This window comes from Drosophila santomea, chromosome 3L (genome assembly GCF_016746245.2).
Source record: "Drosophila santomea strain STO CAGO 1482 chromosome 3L, Prin_Dsan_1.1, whole genome shotgun sequence".
Lineage (NCBI taxonomy): Eukaryota > Metazoa > Arthropoda > Insecta > Diptera > Drosophilidae > Drosophila > Drosophila santomea.
Genome location: NC_053018.2, coordinates 17,254,112 through 17,276,531, shown reverse-complemented (window position 1 = coordinate 17,276,531; position 22,420 = coordinate 17,254,112). Strand labels below are relative to the sequence as shown.

Below are 22,420 nucleotides of genomic sequence, written 5' to 3'. Positions count from 1 at the left end.
CATCATTCTGTGCGTACTTTCACATGCTATCTGCAATCTGCAGCGTGGAGCCAAGATCTTCCTGTCCCGACAACTTCGACATCGCCAATTGGGCAGGTAAAGTGCTCACTTTTGGTCAATTTCTTCCCCCCTGCAAAAGCAATTTATTCGAACATCTTCGGCTGAGTTTTTGCCTCACTTTTGGCTTACTTTCTAATGTTGACAGTATATTTTCATGTCTCCCCGGAGGAACTCCTCCAGCGATCGCATTGAAGAGTGTCTTTCTTTTGGGACTGCTCTTGTGCGGTTTCCAGGTAATTGTGTAAAATGTATCAGGGGCAAAAGCCCCACGTGACTGGAATATTTTGTCATGATCTGTTGACTCAAGTATTTTGCGTTTTTTAAATGCCTTGCCAAAAGAAAGAGCATTACTGGAAATGAAAGCACAAAGGCAAGGGTAACGAAAGCTTAAACACCCTTTTCAGTACAGAACAAATCAAAGTTCAATTCTGCTTTAAATTTAGTACTAATTATTTATCTATTAATAATAAATTAATTTATTAATCTTTCAAAGCAAAGACACTAAAAGAAATATGCATTAGATTAGTCTACGCATAGATGCGATTATGATGAACTCCTTTGTTCAACTACTAAGATTAAAGGAATCCACTGACTAAACAGCTTGATACTAAGAATTACTACTTCTTTTTGGCAACAATGGATATGCAATTAGCATACTATCCGTGCTAAACGAAGAGCACTTCTAAAGGGCAGCAACCGCAATATCACTCCAAGAAAGTAAACAAAATCTTAAAATGGGGCCAGTCGCTTGCCGCCAAGAGTGGAGCAGTGCCTGAAAGCTCGGCCCGGGTCACCCTGTGCCCGCTCCGATTCTTGGACGAATGTGGGGCCTTCGGGGCGCCTGACCCGACTTCGACTCCGACCCAGAGCTTCCGAACTTGGCGATCGGTGCTCGTTTGTTGGTGGTCGGTGGTTCGGTGGCCCATTGTTATGGGGCTGCTCACTCTCGCACGCTCTCGTCGTGGCAATGACTATACATCCCGCTCCACTCCAGACCGCCGATCCCAGCCGATCCGGCGGTATCAGTCTGCGTCTCCGGTCTCCAAATCAGTCAGTCTCATTTTCAGTCTCAGTCCGGCTATCAACGTCTCACGAGCTCCATTAGCGCGGTTCGGCGCGATTCGAATCGAATCGGTTTGGCTATTCCATATTATCCATATACCATATTGCACGTCCACGTTGTCAAGCTGTTATCGAAGTCGAAGAGGCTGAGTAATGTGATTGATCACTGCCAGTGCTGCAACTTGCGACCGAGTGAAGAAATAATTAGAAATAAAGTAAAAGTGGAAAAGTGAAAAAGTGGCAGAGTGAAAAAGTGGAAATGTGGAAAAATGTGGCCAGTTCCAGCGGCTTCTGCCCGGGAAAGTGTGCGACAAATTCGCCACTCGCCACAGCATAGATAAGATGATAATTCGCCCAGGCTGATTTGTGTATGAAAGCGTGAAAGATAATGCCCCCAACCCCATATATTCCTTACATAACAATTCAATTGGCTTTTTAGCATACAAAAGAGTGAATAGAGTGAAATAATAAAGTCGATTGATTTAAAGCCTCTATAATTGAGCACTTCGGATGCAAATTTAGGAATCGGATTTTACACATCAACGGGCGCAGTAAACGGCCTTAAAATGTAAGTATTCTTGGGCACAAATGGGTGATAAGGCGTCACAGAAAGCAATTGCACAGCTCAAATAACATGGCCTCTGATAATTCCGGGACTTATCTGCACTTTTCTCGGAAAAACAATAAACAATAATACACTGCCATAAATGTGCATACAAGTGGAATCACACGATTCTTTTTCGAGTTTCTACGCCCTTCTTGTCTTCGTGTCTTCTTGCCAATTTGCGCCTTTGGTTGCCGTGCAGTTAGAAAGCTGCCAAAAGCAAATAAAGGTCGGTCTTTACTCTCTTTGAAAGTTGTTTATCCGACGGATTGGGGGGAGAGGCCAAAAAGTGAAAGACGATTGATTAGCAGCGTGATGAATCTGCGTTCTTTGAGTATTTAAAGTCATTACTCACTTCATCACTTGACGCACAGAGAGGGAAAAACAAACAAGCAGATAGAAAAGGGTTTTTGTTGGTATACATATTATTATTATTTTGCTGAGAATTAATTTCTGAAAATTATGCTCTTCCAGCTTATGAATTATATATTTATGTTGACAAATTATTATTTAACCAAGCTTTCAGCATTGATTTTCATGTTCCTTTGGCTTATATTCACCAATAAAGGTGCGAATTTTAGGTGCCTCCAGTTTACCAATAGAAACCACATTTGTTTATTGTGCCATTTCCTTTCCGTTCACTTTTGTTGTTTGTCAATACTAATTCTATTAGTGGTATATCTACTTATACCCTTCTCAATAACTACTACCAAACTAGGTCAATTCTTTGAAGTAAAATCAATGGAATCTTTCAATATTTATTTTGCTCTCCATCGATCACTTGCTTACCCTAACTTACGCACTTTTGCTTATCCAAAGCCCTTGCTTTCCTATGAATTTCATTGTTGCACTACCAGTTTCCATTTCATTGCGACTCACGACGTTGCCACCGTTACAATTGCCACGATTTCTTCCGGCCTCATTACAATTACTAGGCAAATACCAGTTTACACACATGATGGTGACGAGTGTAATTCTGCAATGTCTGCTGAAGAGTCTATGAAGTGGAGTGGCCTGGTCATGGCTTCCGTTTCGCGTTTGTCGTCGAAGAAGAAATCACCATAATAACTCTGTTAGTTATGCAGTCGCCAAATTATACCCAAAGATTACAGCTTAGCGAGGGGGGGCCAACCACTTTCCATTTTCATTCACATGATCTCAGAGGGGTGACCATCTTGAGATCAGCTTCTTTGCATAACCATCGTCAGATGTCTAAGTACTGGCCGTATAATTAGAGCCCACGCCCACGACGGCCGCACACGAAACTGTGCTGCGTGGCGTATTTGTGAATTTGTAGCTCGCAGATACAAATAGATACCCCGATGCTCGTAATTCGTAATTGTAATTCGTAGGTGCAGCTCACAGGCGCTGACAACCCTGGTCGGAATTGGCCAAAGTCTGGGGGGCCTTTTCCCCAGCATTCCATTCCAGTCAGCACCGATCCGTGACTCATGGCCCAAATGCGAAGCTGATGCTGGTCAAAACCTGTGCACGGAGCTGCACAATATTCCTCTTACTCAAGTGGTTACACGAAACACTGAGGAAAATTGGCATTAATTGTATTTTTACCTATTAATAAAGTTATGCTTATCAAATATAGAAAAGCCGAACGGATAAACCATTTAATTGTTGTCAGAAAAGAAACATAAAACTCTTCATCATATACATATGTTTGTATTATTGTTATAAATATTTAAACATACGTAGTACTTGCCAAGTATCTGTAAGTGCCTAGATTCTTACAAAGTTCCTCCATTTGCTACCTTATAGAGAACATATTTCCTATAAAGACTGGTTCCTTTGGTTATAGTTTCCTAATCAAATGATAATACAATTATCCTGTATTTAATAAATGCCTTTTCTGCCAGTGTAGATTGTCTTTGGGCCAGTTGCTTGGCGAATGCATTCGTCGTACCAGCCATTGAACTTTGTAGCTCTGCCATCAGCAGTTATCGTGGCAAAAAATGCATATAAATATATATTAAAGTTTAGTAAAACAACAATAGGAGAAACAACTGCGTCATCGGCATCGCTGACATGTTTGGTGACATTTTCGCTGTGAAAACTGCACCGTAAATTAAGTTGACTTAATCGATCGATCGCCGATCGAAGCTGCGAATGCCAATCACCTGCAGGTTCTTTTCGGGGCTGGCCATTATTTCTTGGCTTGTGAAATTCCGCTAATTGATATGCATTCGGCATTTAGCCAAAATCGCGGGTCGTGAGACAATCGTTTCACATTCAATAACATTTTCGTGGCCTGTCAAGCATTCTATATAGTTCATAGTCGTTTAAACTGTGTCACCACATAAGTGTGGGTGGTTTTGGAGGCGATGAATACTCATGAATACGATGGATACTCAGATGATACCAGACCCAACGTCAAATCTGGCCTAGAGAGTTCGTTGATCGAACCAAAACATCGATGAGACATCACCTGTCCATGGACAAGAGACCCAAACTGGTTAGCAGATGGGGAGAAGTCCCCGAGCAATTCCCATAATGAGGTGGAACCGCAAAAGAAGCTTAGCATTTACATATCATAGAAATTTAAAAAATAAATACAAATATATTACCTTATTTTAATTTGATTTTTCTGTAATTGTATTACGATCAAACTGATTTAAATTCCTAGTTTTATGTCTATTAGATACAGTTGAGTTAATTTTTAGAATATAATTGTTATAATGAAGTGTTTCAAATAGTAAATACATTGAAAGAAATTGCATAAAAGAAAATTCAAGTAATTAGCATTCGAACTAATTGGCATTGCTCTATTTCCTTTTTAGAAGAGCGACTCTGATTCTTGTGACTAACTCGTATTGGTTAATTTCTTCCTAAGTAAAATGATGAGCGTCGCTCTTCTGAATTAAAATATTTTCTAATCGGTTTATCCAAGAATTTGAGGAGCAAGTAAGGCCTGTACGCATAAGGCTACCAGATTTCCTTGCAAACTGATTCACTGCGCCACACATTTGCTCACTTTCACCTTGAAGTTAATTCTGTACATTTGCCGATACGGGGACTCTTTGTTTTTAGTGATTAAACACGATTCCAAGCAACCAGCCACGACCAGCGACCACCGATCGTACGTGGTTCCGATTTAATTCTGGACAAATCACGTTTGGGGGCTAAGATGGGAGCTGAAAACTCGAAGACCCCTGCCAAGGCCAACGGAGCCGGCTTTAATCTTCAAATACGTATTTTCACCGCACTTCTCCATTAGATTTGCCATCGGCTTCGCTTTGCAGGGCGGCTGAAATACAAATGACATGCAACCGGAGACACTTGATGATGACAGTTGGAAAGTGCTTTAAATTTATTTTCTACGCCCAGATTTCATCTCTGCTCTGCTCTTTCTCTCTGCGCAGTTGTACAATAAATTAAATAGACCAAACAAAAACAAGAAGTTGTAGTTTCGTCAGCCGGAATGGTAACGATAATTAAAGTTTTGCATTACCGCAGCTGCTTGTGATTAATGGGCATTGTTTCGCATACGCCCCGTTGCCCCACCGTCGAAACCCAGCCCAAAACCGCCTGAAATTAAAACGAAAACGAAATCAGCCGAAGGAAAATCAGCCACTTAATGCAAATTACAGAGACAGATACAAAGATACTCGTACAGATGCGAAGATACGGCGCGCAACAAGTGTGTGCTGTGGAAATGAAGTTGCCACATGTGGCAACCGTACAACCGGGTGCTACAGCCTCATAAACAGAAACAGCCCCAGATCATGGTGATCATTATGATCATGATGATCCATCCACCCAAGTACAAAGCGGTTGTGCTGACAAGCCCATGTATGGGCGTCGGTTTTTTATTTGCCCGGTTTTTGAAGCAGCTCACTGCTGTTTTTCGCATTGCATTCAATGGAATGGAATGGAAATGAAAATGAAAAGGAAAATGAAAACCAGGTTTGCAGGTCGCTGAGATTTTTGAGTTTTTCGTGCGCGCCGAAACTTTGCGAAATGCTAAAATTCCTTTTAACTCTGTGCCACATCCACGGTGTATTTCTTAACCCGCTGAAATTTCGTCTTTATTAGCAAGTAGTTGTTAGTTATAACATAATATAATTGGTATTATTTTTAAGCTATTGTATTTGAAAGCTTTCTAATTCCAAATACCGAACATGCTCTAAAAATTTATGCTATATTATATAAGTTGTTTGTCAAAGTAATTTTTTAATTTTTTTTGTAAGTCAATAAGGTGTTAATCTGTTAGTGCCCGTTAACAGCGACTAATGGTCACCCAAAATGCAGGCCATCCCACTCGCACACTCCACTCGTTACAGCCGTTAAATATTCGATTGGTTTTGAATCCGGCGCAGCGCTGCTTTTATTTTGTATTTTGTTTGTGTTGTTTATTTGCCTTTGTTTACTTTTTTGCTTTTACTCTTGTGTGCTTGTGTTTTTGTGGCCGTCTGTTTTCGACAGCGCTGAACTTGGACGAGAACTGGTATTGAATTTCCAAACTCGGACCGGTTTCGTTAACAGCGGCTTAACCGATTCGTGCCGATTGATGGACAGTGATTGAAATATATTTTTCGGGGTCTCCAAACTTCGCAGAATCATTCGTTGTTTGGGCGACTAGAAAACCTGTTTCCGCTTCCCAGGCGCCCCAAGAAGTGATTTACAGTTTGCAGACATGCCAATCCCTGAATTAATGGAGCTGCCAAATCAATTAGAGGCGCTGCGACTTAATTAAAATTTGTTTGCCTAATTAAAAGGCCGCACTGTCAGTGTGTGTTTCCTCTGCTAGAAACAGAAACTCGAGATCTCCAAGTCCAAATCCTCTTTTGTGGGTCGCATGCCAGCGGAGAAATGCAGTTCTCAGTTGGAGAAAAGTCCAAGTAGCAGAAACGGAAAAGAAGCATATACAGAAAGAGAAACAGACAGAGACACACAAACAGAAACAGAAACAGACACAGAATCAGAACAAAATGCAGCGCCAAAAGCCAATGCACAAGAATGCGAGACGAACGCCACGATCCAAGATCCACGATTCCGAAGCGGAGTTGCAGTGCACTGCGAGAAAAGTATGATTTTGATAGCTATCTGCTTGATTTTCCACATGATAATGTTTAGATATTCATGCCACAGTAACTTGATTTGATTGCTTAGCTATTCTTGGGAATTTCCCGAATATTCCACGTTTTCTGATAAGATATATATAGAGATATAGTAGTAGAGTAATAGTACAACACCCAGTTTCCACCAGTTGAAATGGAATATTTAGTCTAAACAATGTTTTTCGATTAGCTAAACTTTTCTATTTTGATATTATATATGTAAGCAGAACTATCACAGCTTTTGGTTAGGCTCACATTATTTGCCACTTAATTTGCAAGCAATGTGATGAGTATTTAATTTTAAATAGAAATGAATAATAATAATAATGAATAATAGTGAAAGCAACAAAAGCAAAAGTCTCACTTTCTTCCTTTTAGTAAGGAAATGTATTTGTGTACGTTTTTCTAGTATCTAAGAAAATAGTGCAGAATCGTTAGCAATTTTTCCGCGTGCTCCCAGAAGAACGGCAGTTGCAGCAGCAGCAGCAATATCAGTAGCGCAACATCGTGCGCACCAGCAACATAAGCTGCGGCGCGACTCGACGCCAATGGCAATCGACAGCAGCCATCAACAGCAAAGCGGCGTCGACGGCAGCAGCAGCAGCAACAGCAGCAGCAGCTCCACCAAAAGTCGCAGCAAAGCAGCAGCAAAAGTCGCGCAGCAGCAGCAACGTCGACGGCAGCAGCAGCACTCGCCAGTCGGTTTGCGGTCGTCGGTCGGTGGAGACGTTAGTTGTTGGAGTTGCTGGCGTGCCTTTCTTGCTTTTCTCGGCACTCCTCTGCGCGTGTTTTTGTGTTTGATTGTGTTTGCGGCTCGAATGAGCGATATAGATATAAATATAAATATTTTAGATAATGTGCAATATGCTAAATCGACAGCAGTGCAGTAGCCGAAATCGAGTGCAACAAGTTGTTTCATTTTTGGGGCCAGAGTGAAATGAAAGCTGGCAAAAGTGAAACGCCCACAAGAAAATCTGCGTGGTGCTAGTGTGCTCTTGAAAGAATCTAGCCAAACCACTTGGCGAATTCTCCACATACATACATATCATACAGCAAATCGGTAGAAGCGAAATTTCACCAAGAACAGGCTCCGAATCTCCGATCGCCTGGCTAAAACTTCTATTTCCGTTGGGATTAGACCGAGCCAAACCAGCTCTTAATGGTAATTGAAGAAAACAAACGAAATGCTACACTTCCTAGTTTTAGCTCTCTGCCTCTTAGCCCCTTTTTCAAGTAAAGATCACCCCTTAAGAATGGTATGTGGTATTTTATTTCCCTTAGTGGATAGTTTAAAAACAAAATGTATTACTTTCTTGCTCAAAATAGCCCTAAAATGCGAACACTAGACATATTTGATTAGACATTTTGGTGTTTGATTAGGAAATATTGAATCAATCTTAATAACATACTAGCTATGTACGTTTTCTGCGGCTACTCGACTGCAGTTAATTGTTGTCACCTAGGTATTAAATGAAATCATATACGAGTATTAACGCATACCTTTTGGCCAGTTTCCGCCATGACTTAACAGTTAACTCCATGCGGTCGGTGTGCTTTTCACACATTCGCACACGGGCGACTTGGCCTCCGAACTGACCTCTTCTTCCATGTCATGTCGGCTAGTCATACCCCGCTTACGGTTTTTAGAATTACGGTTAGCCATGTTCCGTGGCCATGTTTCTGTGTTGTTTGGTTCCATTAGCTTCACTTTGCCAATGCTGCACGCTAATTATACGCCTCTGTGCCTTACGCGGTTATAGCCAGACCTAGTCCAAGATTTAGACCCACTCCGAATCGCAGACTCTACGATCTACAGTCTACAGTCTGCATTCTACAGTCTGCATTTGCCGTTCTTTGAGGCGCTGAAGGCAGCCAAGCTTGGAATGCAGTTAATGCTCGTTTGCATGCTGGTTTTTGCTTCTACATGTACGAGTATGTATGACTATCACTAAAAAATAGTCAATCGAATTTCCCTCAACTTGCCATTCGATAAGCCATCACGGGTGTTCCCATGACTCACACTGTAATCAGTGGGCAGATAAGCGGTGTTCACATACAAATTGTGTCACTTGTGCGCATCAATTTAGCAAATTTAATTTAACTTAAACTCAACCATAGAGGCACCAAGCCTGAATAATGTAAGCATTCGAGAGGGCGCATAAGTGGTAAATAGGAACTACCCTTCGAACATAAGGCAACTATCGACCCATCGGCTTTGTTTACCATATAAAGCATACGCAGTGGTGTATTAACGTTTAGGGGTTGCTCGCAGCTAGCCAGCTAGCCAGTTAGCCAGACATTTCAGTTGGCTAAGGGCTGCAAGAGCAGTTTGGTGGTTGAATTTTGCCACGGCAACGCGGCCAAAACAAAAATAAAGGGTTCGTTACGAAGCAGTCAACAAAATTCACGCAGTCTAAGGTCCTTTCCGTCCAGTGATGATGTAAAGTGGTCAAAGTTATTATAAACTCGATTGTGCAACCAACAGTAAGCCCAGAATTATCCCACATAGTTTCAACACCTTTTCGGCCGTCTGCAGCATCGCTAAATCATGGCCAAGACAGTTCATTAGCTCTGAAACAAAAGGGGAAAAAACCAAAAGCGAGTAGCCAGAGGGAAAAGTAAACTTTCACATTTCTAATGGCGGCAGGTTTTGTTTTTTTTTCTATGCAAAATGGCAATAAATTTAATTTGATTTAATTTCTCGAAATTAAAATATTTCTATCCCATTTCATTTGCCATCTTCTTCCGCATTCGTATGTAAAGGCCGAGATTAGTTGTTTAGCTGCGTGTCTAATCGCTGGATTCTTGGCTCGAAGTCAGCTGGGCATTATCACTTTCACCCCGACTGTCAATACCTTTGGTTTCCCATCGGGAAAATCTTTCTGCCTCCCTCGGAAATTATGAACCGTTCGCGGTGATGGAGCAAACAAAAAGAAATCAAATAAAACGCTGCATGCGTTGAAAGCGATTTGCATACCTATAGATATATGCTACATCTTCATAATAAATGAGTGGCAGGTGCAGCTGCAGCTTAGCCTAAAAAACTGCAGCTCATCAAGTTTCTTTTTTATTATTCCGTCTTTTCTTCTGCCCAAGATGAGGTTGATTTTTATATTGTTGAGGTGTCTCGCTGTCAATTGTTTACATTTTCCATTTCGGTTTCGGGCTGCTTAATATGCGAATCATTTTTATTGACCAGGCCAAAAAGCTGTTGACCGCCTCACAGCTTGATTGGCCTTAGAGTCCACTCTGCATAAAAGGCATTGGAATTATCATTCTGTGGCGGCTGAACCGAAAGCAAAAGATTTATGACTTGCCTCAGAACTTTTCTGAGGATTTTTAGTTAATTGATAAGTGTTTAGCACGAGTCAAATATTCAAATTGCTAGATAATGGGGGAAAGTTTCGTTCTAAGGTATTTTCCCAATTAAACCGAATTTTGATGTCAATCAACTTCTTGCTGTCTTGATTCTAGATTTGCAAACATTGATATCTGAAATTCCCATTAAAAAATATATGACCAATTTGTAGTTGCTTGGTGCTTATTTGGTTTCATTATCTAAGATAGAGAGAAAGACATTCAATTCACAATTATTCGATAACAAGTCTTACATATAATATTTCATTAGTTTTATTACTCGCAAATATGCAGAGTTGCCGAGGGCAGGCTGGCAATGATTCCGCTGGAAATCCCCATTTTGGGGGCCGGTTTGCTTTCCGCCTTGCAATTGACAAATAATCGCCAATAAAATTTCATTTGGCATAAACAAGACATTATGTGTAAACACACTTATGGCCAACAGTTTCCTTTGGATGCGAGCAATTCCAAAAAATATTGTCGGCCAAAGACGTTTGCGTAATCAGCAGCTTTAGCTCTTTTATTTACATTGGACGTGTTGCCTGGTGCGTGTGTGCTTGGCTCGTATATAATATTTTGTTTAGAAACCTTTTTGCAATGGCGAATAAAAATTAATTTCGGTATTCTCGCCGCGTGCTGCGCAATGTGACAACTAGAAAAACATATGGATATAACGCTTGTGATATATGAAAAAACAGCAGACAAGTATAAAAAGTGGAAAGGGGAAAAAAAGGAGGCAAAAGAAGAGCGCAGATGAAAACGGCTAACGAACGTATATGGTATACCGAAAGCAGCTTAAAAGCCATTTTACGATGCCGCATGTGAGGCAGAAGAAATTGTTTCGACTTTATGTAATCGCTCATTATAATTGGCATTTGTGTGTGACAAAAAAAAAAAAAACACGTGAACGCGGGGGGTGGTGGGCGGTAGCTATAGTTTAGCTATAGAGCTGTAGATCTGTGGAGCTGTGGGGCGGTAAACAATTGTCAGGTGTGAAGAGGCGGCAAGACGGCATTGTTGCCCGGGTTTTTGTGCAATGCCATATACTCGCAGGCGGCCAACATCGATCGCATGGCGATAAGCCAGCGCATTCATAACGTATCAAGCATACGCAATGTTGTACGATTGTACACCGCACTGATTTCTCGCTTGCCCAAGTTTTGGTTTCTTTCGGCTTCCTTGAAAATTGTATGGAAATAATGTCAATTCACCATTTCGTCAGGTAATATGAGTCAAAATTGAAAAAGAGGCTTAAAATGCTTGTGCAGATTACACGATATTGTCACACACTTGGGTGCGGTGGGTAGCAGTATTTTTAAAGTATTTCTCAATGGGTAGAACAAGTGGTTTGATTGCTAAAAGTAAACAATTGCCTTTGGGTTGTGTGGAAAAGGCTTTGTTGATGTTTTGAACTTACTTACACAGTTCTTCCTTTTTTATGACGGTAATTGATTAAGTTTTATTACATTGTAGAACTCTGAAACTGTTTCTACTTAAGATATCTTTCGATTAACAGTTAACATGAAAATAATATTATTTTGAGCTATCATACTTTTCCCAATTTACCTATACTAAAACCCATGATTAAAATCGGGAACTCCTTTACATTCGATTTGCCAGCGACAAACCAGCTTATCACCCATAATTACTGCGATGGGGCACGCCTTCAAATATAATGGCTGGCACCCAATTTGCATTTGCATGAACAAGATTTTCACGAGCTTTCTCTTCCACTCTCTGTTTTTTTTTTGTTCCAGGCCCGGAGGCAACAGCAACATTATCATCAGCAGCAGCATCTGCAGCAGCAACATCTTGGCCGGCTGCATCTTGGATAGCCGAGAACGTGATCGCTTTCTGGCCAAGATCGGAGCAAGCCAGAGCCATGGCGTTGTCACCTGTCTTGGATGCGGCTGCCAGAGCCGCTGGCCATGATCGCAATGGCAATGCAACAGCAGCATCAGCAGCAACACCAACTGCAACAGCAACAGCACCGCGCAAAACGAAAAAGACAATTATCAATTGGCTGGTGAATAGTGACAGTGAGAACAACAATCGGCCGACGTGCGATAAGGCCGGCAAAGATAATCCAAATCCAAATCCGAATCCAAATCCGAATCAAAACCCGAATACCCAAGCCAATCAAAACTGCAGCTGTGAGTCGCGTGCATTTCGCGATTTCCGGGGCGTGCAAACGTTGCGATTGTTGTGGAGCAGGCGCATCAAGAGTGCCAGCGAGGATCAAGGTCACTCTCCAGCCCACTGCCACACCTCCTCCTCCTCCGCCTCCTCGCTGGGCACATTGAAAAAGCTGAATAAGAGCGTTAGCTGTCTGGTTAACGCCTTCAATAACTCGCGCGACTGCACCACGCCGGAAAAATCGTTGGCGAAACGCGCGGCCAGCCTGCACAATTTGCAGGACTCGCAAGCCAAGCATAAGCAATTGCAAAGGGAAAAGGATAACTTTTACAAGTACAAAAACGCCGAACAGGCAAAAATGCAGGCCAAATTAAGAAGCAACGCCGACGAGGCGATTTTAAACGCTAGCGAATCGCGCGCGAAACGTGACGACAGCGATGGTTTACCTGCAGGCAAATCGTATAATATGGAAACCTTATCAGCCACTGATAAGGCTGGAAAAGTGTTGAAAGGGGAAGCAAAGACGCAAATGAGGGTGGAGCTGGTGGAGGAGGTGGAAGAGGCGGAGGTGGAGGTGGTGGTAGAGCTCCGAGCCAAACGGGAGCGCAGTCGCCTTGAGGGCCTCAGTCTCAGAGCGGCGAGCGCCCAAAGTGGGGGCAGCAGCGAATCGCTTCAAACCACCACCTCCTCCACGCCCACCCACAGCGCCGTGACGTCATCGACGGGTCGGTCGGGCGGACGTCGCAAGTATAGCTTTAAAACCCATGCCGGCAAGTCATACCATCAGCATCACCATCCGTCGCGCAGGACTAGCAGCATGGACTCCTCCAGTGGTGGTGTTAGCATGGTGGCCAAACTCACCCATCAGTTCAACGAGATTATCCAAAAGGACGCGAGACTTCTGGAGCAGGTCAAGCGGAACAATGGCGTCTGGCTATCCCGGGGCACCCATGTCTACAAGATAGTGGAGAAACCAACAGCGGAGGGCAAGGGATTACCTAACGCCGAGGAAACTCGCATCTCGACCGTTCAGCGAAATATCAAGAAGTTCGAGCGGCTGGAGAAGCCGAGTGTGCCCTTGAAGAGTGAACAGCTGATGCGGAAGCACCTCGAGCTGATGAAGGTCAGCAGTCTTCCTCGGGGTCCACGAAGCAAAAGGAATCTCAAGCTACCACCGAGTAGTGCGGGTATTCCCGAACTGGCGATAGTCAGCGAGGAACTAAAGACTCCTACTGCCAAGGAGCAAGCTAAGCAACCAAAGTCTATCAAAAGTGAATCACTGCCCAATCATGCCGACGAACTGAATCAGACGAATGACGGACCCAGTGATGAGCTGGAAGTAATATTGGGGGAGGAAGGCGCCGAGGAGGAGCTGCGTCAGAAGCAGCGGAAGCACAAGTATGCCTCCATATACGAGAAACTCCGATTTACCTTCGCGAAAGGTAGGAAATCAGCGAGTCCCTCACCCACGAAGGGCCGATTCCGGGAGGAATCATCATCCTCATCAATAGATGAGGAGCCCATCAATGAGAACTCATCCCATGATGAGGTTACCAGGAAAGAAGATTTCACACTGGATATTCCCAAAGAGGTAACACCAAGAGCAGAAGACATAGAAGACTCATCGCACGCCCTGCTTATATCGCCGTGCTTGGAAGCCGATGCCAAGATCCTAGACGCCCTCGAGGCAGTGGACCAAAAGCTCAAGGTGCTCAACCCACTCAACGAAGTGACCACCGCCGACGGTGAGCGGGAACTCCTCCTGGCCGCCAACGATGACTTCGAGCAGCGCATCCTGCCCAACAGCTCCTTTGTCTACCAGGCGGCCAACAAGCAGTACTCAAATAACCAAATTCTGCTGAACCAGGCGGTAAATGTCACCCTGGTCAATGCCATCGAGGGTGAGCAGATGATCATGGAGCAGAAGCAACTGATGAAGGACAGAGAGTTGGAACTCACGGAGCAGCAAGAGGATCAATCCCTTAAACATGCGGATAAATCGCCAGAGAAGGACGAAACCCCGGAGACCGAATCCCTCTACGAACCCATCACACCTGTTATGGATGAAACCAAGACTGAAGCCCAGGCATCCAGCCTCTTCAAGATATACACCAAGAAGTCGGAGGTGGTGGAGGACATATACCAAACGGTCGAGGAGACATCCACTGCCAAGGTGAAGACGAACCAGTGGCTGGAGGGCTACGAATCAATCGCTGGATCCCAGGAGGCCTGTCCTTTGACCTACGATGGCTACGAGTCCTTCGCCCCAGAAGAGGTGGTTACCACACCAACGACTCCTTCTGCCACTGGCACACTGGGCCGCAATACCCGCGATGAGCTGCCGGAGCTGCCGAAGCCCAAGAGAGTACTCAACAAGTCACCCATTCCCTTGCGCCCAGCACCTCCAAAGCCGGAAGCCAAAGAGTCGGAAGAGGACGAGAATATATACGACACCATCAAGGGCTGCTACGAGTCCATGCACTGCAAGGCCACCTCCTCCGCGTCAAGTGGAGAAGCCACCCTCACTACGGACACCATTTCCCTGAGTTCCAACTGCTACGAGAGCATCTCCCACATCCGGAGGAGTCGCGTGGCCACGACTCAGAATCAGGGACACGGCTCGGCGGGCAATTGCATCCAGCTCTCGAGCAGCGGCTCCACGTTGACCATCTCCTCGGACCACAAGACCAACAGCCTTTACGAATCCTCCCTGGCAGCCGCCGGATGCGTGGTCTACGGAAGTGCCAGTGTGGGATGCAGGTCGTCCTTGGGCAGTAGTGCCGGCAGCAGGGACAGCGGAAAGCCCGGCGATAAGAGATCCTCCATAGCCGGCTCCAGTGACAACAGCGATGCCTGGGTGGACATTTCGGACGGGGAGATGGGCCAGGCGACGATGGAGGCGACCGCCAACGAGGCCCAGTTCATTGTGTAAGTATCGCAGAATAAGTGCGCTTATCTTTTAATAAAAAAAAGGGGGGGGGTTGGGCGAAAGGAACGAAATTTATTAGGAAAGAGTAGATAAGTTATGAATCTGATTGGAATCTTGTTTATAAAATTAAACCAAAATTATATATATAGTTACTTCAGCGCTTTATGAGGCTGTAGGTTAAGTTCATATGAATAATGTTTTTAATATACGTATGTATACACATTGCAAACTGGGAGAAAAGCCGCAATGTTATGGTTATTTATTCACTGCCCGTTAAGCAAAAGCGATTGCGCGGAAAAAGCGATTGGAACTGCAATCTTCCTACTATAAAATTCTGCGTAGATAGCTTATCAGTTTGTTTGGGTTTGCTTATCTAATCAGTTGATAAAGGACGGGCAACCGCATGGGTTTTCAGCGTCTGAAATTTTGTTTGCCGCCAATGAATGGTGCATAATGGGTTGCAACATGGGTATACGAGTATGTATAGAAATAATTATTTACTTCGAGGTAGTGGTTGACCCCAAAACAATACTAAAAAGCAGGTCAAGGTAGTTTCGGCTTACATATTCAAATCTGAATTACATTAGGTAGCAGGATTGAATTCTAATGTGTTCTCGAGCAACAATCTCTTTTTTAAAGCGTATTACGCAAACTAAATTTAGTTCTTATCAAGCTCAGAGTCCGTATAGTGACTAATACTATATTATTTTTGCACATGCTTAATCTCATTTTGGAGTAAACAACTGGCGCAGATTTTGCGACTACGTAATGATATCCAAGTATATGACGTTTATATTCTTTCTATACTGGTATATGCTTGGCATAGTTTATCAAAGTTGTTGAACAATAACAATTAAACAGTTGAGGACTGCAAAAGGCACTTAACGATCTTTTAATAGTTCTGCTGATGCACAGATGATTAACACCCCCAGAACTTTTGTTAGCACTTAATTAGTACAAAGTCATGCTGTGCTCCATTTGGGTGTTTCGACATTTGCCGGCTGATTGAAAGTACAACTTCACAGCCCACTTCTCCCCCGCTTTTCTTATCAGCTGATAATGATAGTGAAGGGAAATTGATAATGATAATGATAATGATGGGATATTGTAGGTCAGCGCTCTAATTGATAGGGGCGGCTGATAAGATTGGCGGGCCTCTTGAGGGAATCTCTGGAAAAGATGAGAGCCCTAAATCAATACAACTACTCCAGACAGTCGACTGCAACTACCGAAGTGAGATCAGTTGTCTTGAATTAGTTTGATCGATCGGCTGCTGAATTATGAAGTACTTACCAATGACCATTTTTAGTCAATTAAATGTGTATTAATTAAGATTTTGTTAACCATTCTTATTTTCAGTGTGAGGGAGAGGTTTAAGACGCATCGCACCCGGAGTCCGGATTGGTCGAAACGCATCAGAGACAAAAGACTGCAACAAAAGAAGGCGATAAGCTGCATAGAGGGTGAGTTAGAAAATAAGTTAGGAAAACATTAATGAGTGTTTTAAGTATTTTGTTCAAGAACTAAGAAAGTGCTCACTGTCTTGACCTAACCTAAATATTATCTAGATACAATTTTATTATAATTCGTGTTTTGAGAATTAAGATAAATATACAACAATATAGGAGATTTCCCCTCAACGGAGCTTTTCGTGAAAGCTCTGTTTACAGAAGGCGGCAGCTTTGATCGCGGGTTCGTGTCCGCACTAAACGTTAACATCCACACTTGGCGTTAACAGCTGTAAAGTGCCAGCGCTCCAAGCCAATAATTATCAACTGTTTAATTAGACCAAGTTGAGGCCACTTATTTATTTTGCCTTTGATGAATGTGCCAAATTGGCTGTGCTCCAGTCAAAACTTTGCCCCAAGCGGCGTCTGGGCTCCTCGAAAGCAAATGCCAAATGTGAAGCGGAACCCGAATTGTTAACGAGTCGAGCAGCTAACAGAGCGGATAATTAAGCCACCTTTTTACAAATGAGAGTGAGAGTGGAAAAAAATGGGCGGCAAACAGGGCGACAGGTTCCACAAAAACTGCACACTGCTACAAATTTTCATTATTCGCATAAAGTATAAAACTATAAAAAGAAAAGGAGGAAGTACAGCAGTTTGCCTTACCTCAACAAAAATAATAATAATGCGTAATAATTTTAAATCTTATTTTACCATCCACGATTAGTTATTCAAACACCAACTTAGGAAACAATTTCAAGAAATATTACCGTTTAAAAAATATTACTATTTGCCAAACGAAGTAAATACCGAAGAATCGAACAATTATTGTGTCTCATTTCCCTATTTGCGCCAATTGATAGATAGTTAGTTATATATTTATGTGAAAACAAATGTAATTGAACTTTTCTTTTTTAAAAGTTAAACTATCTACTTTCGTAATAGTAATTATTCAAAAGAGGAAAGATAAGTTTTAACAAATACCTGAACACCTAAGCATCTTCTCCACTTCGCATCCACCTTAAGATTCTTCTTACTTAATACAATTGGCATTCAAGAGCCCACTCTGTTTCGCGCAGTGCACAATGCCCATAAAGTGGACGCAGTGTGCAGTTACCGCTGCTCCGTGAATGTGATGTGATGGTGATGGTGATGTTGGGTTTGGGGCAGCAGTGGCGCTGCTGCTCTCCACTGGCAGCTGGGCCTCTCATTCGTGCCAGCGCGCTCAACTGCGACGGTCCGCTGAACAAAACGGTGTGCGGAATAAGACGCGAAAGAATTCGTGTGATAAATGTGAATACCAGTGGGATAATAATTAATGATGCTGCTCTAATGTCAACCAGTGACACACAACAATAAAATAAATCAATAGAAGCCGTGAAGTGCACGTTCAGTTTAGGAATTTTCTCAGAGACAAAGGGAAAAATGCAGCAAGAGAGAGAGAGAGAGAGAAGAGAGCTTAGTGCATTTTTGCATTACAAGTTTTTTGTTAAAACCTTTCGCTGTGTGTGTGTGCGCGCGTGTGTGTGGTCTTGCTGCTTTTGGAGACGTCACGAACTGAAACCGACTACCGACTCACCATCACTCCACCCCCTCCCTGATCAACCATAAGCCATTATATTGTTGTGTTTCTGACCATTATTTGTTGCTGCCTTTGCTGGCGATGACGAAATTGTTTAGCGAAAACGAAAACCAGTCTAGAAATATCAAACTCAAGCCGACCCAAGCAACCTTGAAGAAGTCTTAAAGAAACACAAAGCGAAACAGGGAAAAATATACGGGGCGATAGCCGTTCAGCAAACTTTATTGGCCAAAGGAATCGCAATTCGGCAAACGCGGCGATGACTTTTGCATTAAAAGACATGTCATAATGAGTCCAACTATTGCAAAAAGGCGGTGTGCAATGTGCAGTGCGAACTAGAGTGCGAATTCGAGCCAGTGAACATGCTCGACCACAGAGCAAAAACCAAGCAAGATCGAAGTTCCCTTGAAGTTTCACATTTTTCAGAAAATAACTAGCTCGCAATTCCACAAAACTGTTTATGATTAAATGGGAAAATCAAGATATACATTACTGCATTGAAATGTGTAAAATATTAATCACATTTCCTCTAAGAATTTCTAAATTAAATACAATATATTCCTAACATTGATTTATTCCGATGCTTGATTTTTTGAGCCGTACAAACCCACTGCCAAAATTCCCTCAGTGTTGCACATAATCCTACAAAAAGAGCTTTGCGTTAAAATGCGATAATCATTTTCCCCCCAAAAAAGGGGGTTCAGCGAACGCAAGTCCACTTGGCAATTGGAAAATATCTGGTAATTGTTGCATGTTTCATGGGTGAAACCGAGAGCCGCAAACCGGCAGTGCTTAGGCCCAAGCTCAAATCCGCTAAATGGAAATTCTCAGCTTAACTTTTACCTTTTGCCCGAGGCACGTTCAACTCTGGCTCGTTACTGCTGCTGACACGCAACGCCCGCAGCGAAAGTGTCGTGGAAATTCCGAGCCAAAGTCACAGTCGCTTGGAGCTCATACAAATGTATATACATACTATATAAATTTATGAGCTTGCCGCATGCAGGAAAATGCATCCCAAGTGGAGATTTCCGAATGAATGCAGCTCTTCAATTGGATGACTCGTCGCTGTACCAGAAACTGAAATTTAACAAGAATGATTAGGCTCTTCAGACTTGTAATTACCTTGGGGCAAAGTAAATGTAAATGTAGGATTTCAATGTTTCATGATGTGCATATTTCAGTTTTAATGTTTATGACTAGTGAGAGCGCTTTTTCACTACGTGAAGTAATTAAAATAGTGTTGCTGATATTTCAACAATCTATCACATGATATAATTAAAAAGACATAAGTCTATTGATTGATCCTCAAAGCCAATAAATGTTTCTAGCTAAATGGCCTTTAAATTCCAAGAAAGTAATTACATACAAATTGGTGCTATAATCTATCTATAGCGATCTATTTAATAAAAATGCATTGCTAAATATGAAATACTTCTACATCATGACATCTGTAAAAACAATGACCAAAAAGTAGTAAAATGATGGCGAACTCTTTAAAAACTAACCAGATCTCAAGGAGGAATTGCCACTTAAATGTAGTCATTTAAAGCATGAAGCAATTCAAACATATCTGTAAAAACAATTTTCCTACTCTGCTCGTCGTTCCTATCAGCCATTATCCGTTCTCTACGTGACCAAGAGCCGAGTGGAAGACAATGACATCGATTGGCACTTAATAATCTTAACCTTAATGCGTCAGGCGATCAATCAACCGTTCGGTCCGTTGATCAACTGGATTTTTTCCAGCTGCATAGCAGTGTTAATTGTGAATTGTTAATTGTTTATGCGTGAAGAGCGGATAGAAACAGCTGCAACAAGAGATCGTCAAACTACTGGCCTTGCACTTGCTGCATTCCAATCAACAAAAGATCATCTTCCTCTGCATCAAATATACATATGGATGTATACATATGCGAATTATGTATGTACATCTGTGAATTACATATGTGGCAAAGTCTGTGTAATCGTATGTATCGCATGGCCAGACCATCTTTTCTCCGGTTTCTTTGTTTAAGTCTCACGCTAAGGCGCTGGGGCGACTAATGAAATAAACCATTTCCGTATTGGCATTGTTGCGGTACGATATGAACATTCACTTTACTCACTTTACACGCACCAGCAAAAGCCTAAATTCGCAGAATATCGCCAGGGAATACACACTTGAATTCAAAACCAAAAGACAAAAGCCAAAAGCAAAACCATAACTGGAAACCGGTAACTTTGGTATCATGGTGCCCAGAATCTTGGCGCAGCTCCTTGTTTTCGGGCCAGAACCCCATATTTCCATCTGCCCACGCGCAACAAGTGTCGCCGCCAGAAAGTATCTCGTTTCGTTCAAGATATGGACACGTAAATAAATACAACTGCGGCCAAAGTTAATACTTGAAATTTTATTTCTTTGAAATGTTTTGATCTCAATGTGGCAAATGTGCATTATCAAGAAGCACTACCGAGTTGGCACATTGATTTTCGGAATAAACCTAAGAGAATATATTGCGATGCATGAAAACGTTGTAAAATATGTTCATAAGAAACTATTATGCAAGGAATGCAAGTAGTCGTTCTACCAATCATAATTTTTATGAGTCTATTAAACTGAAGTGCTATTTTGCTGACCGCGCTTGTTGGTACACGTTCGCCAGCCGCATGTCTGTGTAAGCTCATATCCATGTTCGGCGCACAGAGCTTGGATCGGTGCCTGGTTTTACTGGCGCTCTCGAACCGGTTGGTTGCCCCTTTGTCTACGTAGGTACTAAACTACGTATACGTAATATGCGAGCAGATAGCATCTGGTCTAAGCACTTTGTGCGCGAAACCAGCTAGAATTTTCTAACTTCACACATGGGTTAACAGCGAAGTCGGTGCTACACACCGAAAAAAATGCTTTAAATTCGTTTGAAAATTGCCAAATTCGTTAATTTTGAGAGTATTTGAGGTACGGCACCTGCCACATCATGGTGTTTGATTTTTCAGCTATGTCTGTTCATCACTCGACATTGTATACCCAGCGACTGTCTGCATTCAACCATGATTCCATTGTAATTTGCGCTATTTTGCATGCCCTGGCTTTGGCTTTGGCTTTGGGTGTTTGCTTTTATTTAAGTTCGCTTTAGTTTAGTATAACCCTCGCTACACACTAGTTCGCATACCATTCGCTTTATATGGCCAGCAGCTGGATTGTTGTGACACTTGAAAAGTCGGTTTAATTAGCATATCGGACAGCGCTCTGAATTTGATTGGTCAATCAAAAAGGGCAGACAATTGCTGCAGCAGCTTTAATTGCTTTCAATTGAGTGCAACTTGCTAAGAACTCTGTTCTGACTACCAGAGCTGAAGCTTCATACTCAACGAAGGGGAAATCAAACTTCAGTAATAAGGTTCTTTATTTATTATTTTACATTTAAAATTAAACGCACAAAGGTTGATTATAAATTAGAGCAGCAGCAGAACAAGTCAGACGATTTCCTCCATGAATAAATAAAGCAATAAGTATATAAAATGTCGAAATTTTCTTTTGGTGGAAATGGTCTGAAGTCGAAGTCAAATCAATAGTACTTGAGTGCAGCTGTTTGTTCAATTAAGCGAATCACTGAATCCGTTGACAGGCTTCTGACCCCAAAGATGTGACAAGATGTCGGCGTTGAATCGCAGCAATGGCCAGCGCCTCAGCTGCTCCGGCAGTCTGAGCAGCAGCGGCCATCCCGCCGATCCGGTGACCCTGCCCCGGAAGCGGCGACCTCGCGCTCGCGGCGAGGTGGGGGTCACCTGTCAGGGAAGCAGCACCGTCTATCTCAACGGACCCGTGTCCGCCGAACCCATTCGACCCGCTCCCGAACCCATTTACCAAAACGAGGCGGCGGCTATCAGCCAGCGCTGCAGTTACAGCCACCAGCGAGCCCAACTACTGACCTCCATGCGGGTGACCCTCGTGGAGGGGGCCAAAAATACCGCAAAGGTCACCATGGCAGTGAGCACTTTCGTAGGTTCGTCCTGGTTTCATAAATATTTTATAACAACTTAGACATAAGACATGGTAATAAGTGAAAATCAACTAGAACATTAAGCAAAATACACGGGATTTACTCATAAATCTCTGATGACCGTAATGCCATGAGGAATTTTATCAGATTCCCTAATTTTAAAACAATCTTAATGTATTTAGAAGTAGCGAAC

The 22,420-nt window shown here is 42.7% G+C and overlaps 1 protein-coding gene across 3 annotated transcripts in view; it reads left to right on the top strand.

The window, feature by feature from the left end:
- Positions 1 to 1,140: 1,140 nt before the first annotated feature.
- Positions 1,141 to 22,420, top strand: part of LOC120449688 (rho guanine nucleotide exchange factor 5) — a 28,931-nt gene continuing 7,651 nt past the window's right edge. Inside the window, exons 1-3 of one of the 3 annotated variants that reach the window (XM_044006107.1) lie at positions 1,141 to 1,690; positions 11,910 to 15,216; positions 16,577 to 16,680. In XM_044006107.1, coding sequence (XP_043862042.1) covers positions 12,035 to 15,216; positions 16,577 to 16,680 — 3,286 coding nt within the window. In that variant the 5' untranslated portion in view covers positions 1,141 to 1,690; positions 11,910 to 12,034. Of the gene's footprint in view, positions 1,691 to 11,909; positions 15,217 to 16,576; positions 16,681 to 17,835; positions 17,959 to 21,852; positions 22,231 to 22,420 lie in introns of those variants that run through there. The other 2 variants (XM_039632304.2, XM_044006108.1) reach the window with 2 other exon arrangements.